The sequence below is a fragment of the Pterocles gutturalis genome, unplaced genomic scaffold (genome assembly GCF_000699245.1).
Source record: "Pterocles gutturalis isolate BGI_N339 unplaced genomic scaffold, ASM69924v1 scaffold21000, whole genome shotgun sequence".
Taxonomy (NCBI): domain Eukaryota; kingdom Metazoa; phylum Chordata; class Aves; order Pterocliformes; family Pteroclidae; genus Pterocles; species Pterocles gutturalis.
The window spans coordinates 35998-39804 of NW_010143938.1; the positions used below are offsets into that span (position 1 = coordinate 35998).

General features: G+C 59.3%; 1 protein-coding gene across 1 annotated transcript in view; it reads right to left on the reverse strand.

The window, feature by feature from the left end:
- PPL (periplakin) overlaps positions 1–3807 on the reverse strand; it is a gene marked incomplete at its 5' end in the record, with an annotated part of 17463 nt that overhangs the window by 10225 nt on the left and 3431 nt on the right. The window contains 4 exon segments of the mRNA XM_010084952.1: positions 522–668; positions 1565–1687; positions 2674–2769; positions 3324–3519. Coding sequence (XP_010083254.1) covers positions 522–668; positions 1565–1687; positions 2674–2769; positions 3324–3519 — 562 coding nt within the window.

Below are 3807 nucleotides of genomic sequence, written 5' to 3' on the forward strand. Positions count from 1 at the left end.
GGGCTCCTCTGGCCCGGCTCCAGCAGCTCCGTGTCTGTCCTGTGCTGAGGACCCCAGAGCTGGGTGCAGCACCCCAGGGGGGGGTCTCACCAGAGCGGAGCAGAGGGGGACAATCCCCTCCCTCGCCCTGCCGCTCACGCTGCTGGGGATGCCCCCAGGACACGGGTGGTTTCTGGGCTTATGTTCAGCGTCTCAATGTGCCTGGACATCCTCACCGTCCCAGTGCAGGGAGCGTGGGAACGTGACAGAGCTGGGCTGTCGCAATGTCCCGCAGGGTGTGTGACAGGCACGCTGTTGGGCAGAGGCTGTGTTTCCCCCAGACCCTTCCTGTGCTGCTCCTGAGCTGCACAACCTGCTTTCCTACCACGGCGAGCACGACCTTCACCTTGTCACTGCTGCAGGACCCATCGCCGCTTGGGCACTGGCCAAAGCTGCTCCTTCCCCAGGTGCCTCTTCCATCCCCAGTTCCCCCAGGAGCCGGTTCCCAGCAGCAGCTCCGCATCGCTCGTGTGACACGTTACCTGCTCGCCTTCGTACTCGCAGAGAGCCTCCACGGGGACAGGCTGGGGCGGCGTCTCGCGGCGGAACCGCAGGGGCAGGACACTCTGGCTGCGCTCCTGCAGAGACTTCACCACCGCCTCGTACTTGTCCAGGGCCTTCTCCTGGTCCTAGCACAGGGAAATGACCAAAACCGGTAAGGAAACGGGGGAAGGATGAGCTCCTGGGCTGCCCTGGCTGCAGGGAGAGCTCGTACCAATGCTGCTGGGACAGAGGCTGTGGCTTTTTGCTGATGCTAATAAAAATGGCTTCTGGGCGCTGCTCTGCAGCCTTTCGGTTCCTACACCCTGTGTCCCTGCACCTTTGCAGCCAGGCTGAGGAGGGGGCTGTGCCCAGGAGGTGCCATGGCACCAGCCACTGGGCAGCGATGGGCATTCCCTGGTGTACGGTCCACATGTGCCCGGCTGTGTGTTGATGGCCAGCCCCGTTCCCAGCTCTTAGCTCTCATTCAAGCCCCAGGAAAAGGCTCTCCATCATTTGCTCTATTTCGAGATGTGCATCCCACGGTGGTGAGTGGGATGGAGCACGCAGGAGGAGAGGGACAGCTCTCGGGAAGAGCCATCAGCTGTCCCAGGACCTGTGCATCAGAGGGGCCTGCAGCGGTGGGCTGGGGCTGGGCCAGCGGCTGGGCTCAGCACAGCCCTTCCCTCGTGGGCGATCTCGCTGCCCAGCTCTCCTCTCTGCAGCACAGCGAGTTCCACAACCTCCCCTGGCAGCAGGGCTAATTATGCTCCCGCCCTTAACGAGCGCTAGCTCAATGAGAGAAGAACTGAGAACCAGCCCAGTGAGCAGTGGCGTTGCTATGGGAGAGGCGATCTCTGGCTCCAGGGGAAGGAAGAGTCTGATGAAGGCTGTGCAAAGGGAGGCTGCAGTGTGGTCCTGCTGCTCACTGGGCTGGAAGTGGGGCTTGATGCCTGCTGCAGATGGGATGTCCCTCCATTCGTGCTGTAGGGACACTGGTTCCTTGTGTTCCCTCCCCTTCAGTCCCGCCTGCACCAATACTCACATCCAGGTCCCGGAGGAGAGACTCCAGCTGGTATCTGTCCTTGAACTCCGGGCTGAATTTTTGGTCCAGGTCTGTATCCACCTTCTGCAAGAGCTCCTGGGCTTCCTTAGCATCTTTCTGAAACTGCAGAAAGGCAAAGCCTCTTGTGAGAGAGGGTCTGGCTGACACAGGGAGCAGACCCCCACCCTGGTCCTCGCACTGCCCAGGGCAGGGACAGCCCCTGGGTGCTACGGTGGACATCTGGACACTCAGAAATATGTGGAGAAAGGTGAGGAAGTATTCTTTCCCATGCTGAGGACAGCAGAGCTCAGAAAAAGACAACTAGGAGCAGTTTATTCCATGCTCTTCTCCTGCAGAGTTGTCAAATCCCACCGTTCCCAGCCCTCAGTTGTGTTTCGCTGGGACAGCGTCACGCCGGTGCGTGGTGACTCCATGGGCAGCACTGGGGAGAGGGCAGAGCCCAGCCCTTCACACACAAACCACCCCCCGGGGCAGTCATTCTGGCAGATACCCACAAGAGGCACAGCCCGGGCTGGGCACCACGGTGCAGCTTTGGCAACAGACTCATCAAGTCGTCGTCAACACGCCCAGGCTGTGGGAGAGGAATCCAGCCCGACCTGCTCCCCGGCAGAGCCTCCCGGGCTGGCGGATGCCGTTTATCCAGCAGACGTTTGTCTGCTGAGCTCAGCCAAGGCGCTGAGCCCTTGTGCAGGGCTCCCCAGGGTTCAACTCTGCTCTCTGCAGGTGTAACTTCCCCACTCGGACCTGTTCTGCATCCAAGGGGAGCGTGTAAGGTCCCCCCACGTATCCCTGTGGACACGGATGCTGACGTTGGATGTGGCTCTTGAGCCTCGGCGTTGGAGTGGATGTTTTCTGCAAGTTACGCTTTTGCCAAGCAGTTACTGTGTTTGGTGCTTGCACAATCATCACTTGTGTTATCAGCTCAGCGTGGTCCTCCTAGCCTTCAAACCCCACTAGACCAGAGGACTACATCCTCTTCTACCCTGTTCCCAGAGCAGCCGGGGTTTGTTCGTATTCTGGGATCTCCTGCAACTCAGCACCTATTCTCCAGGCTGCGCAGAGCAAAGGGTGCCACTGGGATCCAGTACCTTGTGGAAGTCCTCCATGAACTTCAGGTGGCTCTCCTCGCAGATCAGCAGGTTGAGGTACTCCTTCCAGTCGGCGTGCACTGCCTCGATGTGAGCCTGCGACACAGAGGACGTTAGCAGGATGCCCCGTGATGGGGGTGAGCCTGGGCCACCCCCCAGAAAGAACCAGTTCCCATCTTGAGCTGCGCCCCAGAAAGGACCAGTTCCCATCTTGAGCTGCCCCCCAGGAAGGACCAGTTCCCATCCTGAGCAAACAGCTCCTTGGCTGCCTACCACCCAGATGCTCTCAGGTCAAAGCTAGGATGGGAATCCCGGAGAGCTGGTCCAAAGCTGGGATGCTCCGATGGGAGCATGGGGCTGGGTGGAAGGAGGTGACAAATCCTGTCCATCTTCCCATCCAAGGTGGAACTTGCCACCATCATTTACCCTTTGCAGGCAGGCACGGGGTAATCGCAGGAATGAGGGAGGTGGGAAGAGCTACTTAGGTTTATCTTGTGTTTACACACTTGCAGCTGAAGGAGATTTTTTCCCACTTGGCATTCCGGGAACTCAAGAGTCGTGCTGGCACCAGGTCCGGTGCTGGAGAAGGGCTGGGCACATCCCTGAGTGCTGGGGCAGTGGGGACGCTGGAGCCCATCCCTGGTGCTTACCTCGATGGCGTTCTTCCCGGGGTGATTCTGGGCGAGCAGCTGATCTCCATCCGCGTGCAGCTTGTTGATGGCCTCCTCCTTCTCCTCCAGCTTGCGGTGGATGAAGTTCTGGATGGAGAGAGGTGAGATACTGATGGCCACGCAAAGAGAGGGGACCCTGGCTGCCTCCTGGGACTAAGCCACTCTGAAAGGGCCTGAACCCCAAGACAGCAAGCGTGATGCTCCCCTACTGCAGCTCTGGCTTTTCCTTCCCTTGCAGATGTTGCACAAGGTGTGACTCTTGCCAAGGGAATGCTGAGATAAGGGAGAGGAGAATGAGGAAGCTCTCCAGCTTCCTCGTTGCTTTATTTCTGGGAGGAGGTGAGGATTAACCTTACTATCCACATCTGCACATCTCAAAGGGCTTCATGATGGAGCATGGGAAACTGAGGCACGGGGGAAGGGACATTTCCCGCCCCTATCCAACCCCCAGCCTGCTCCCCCA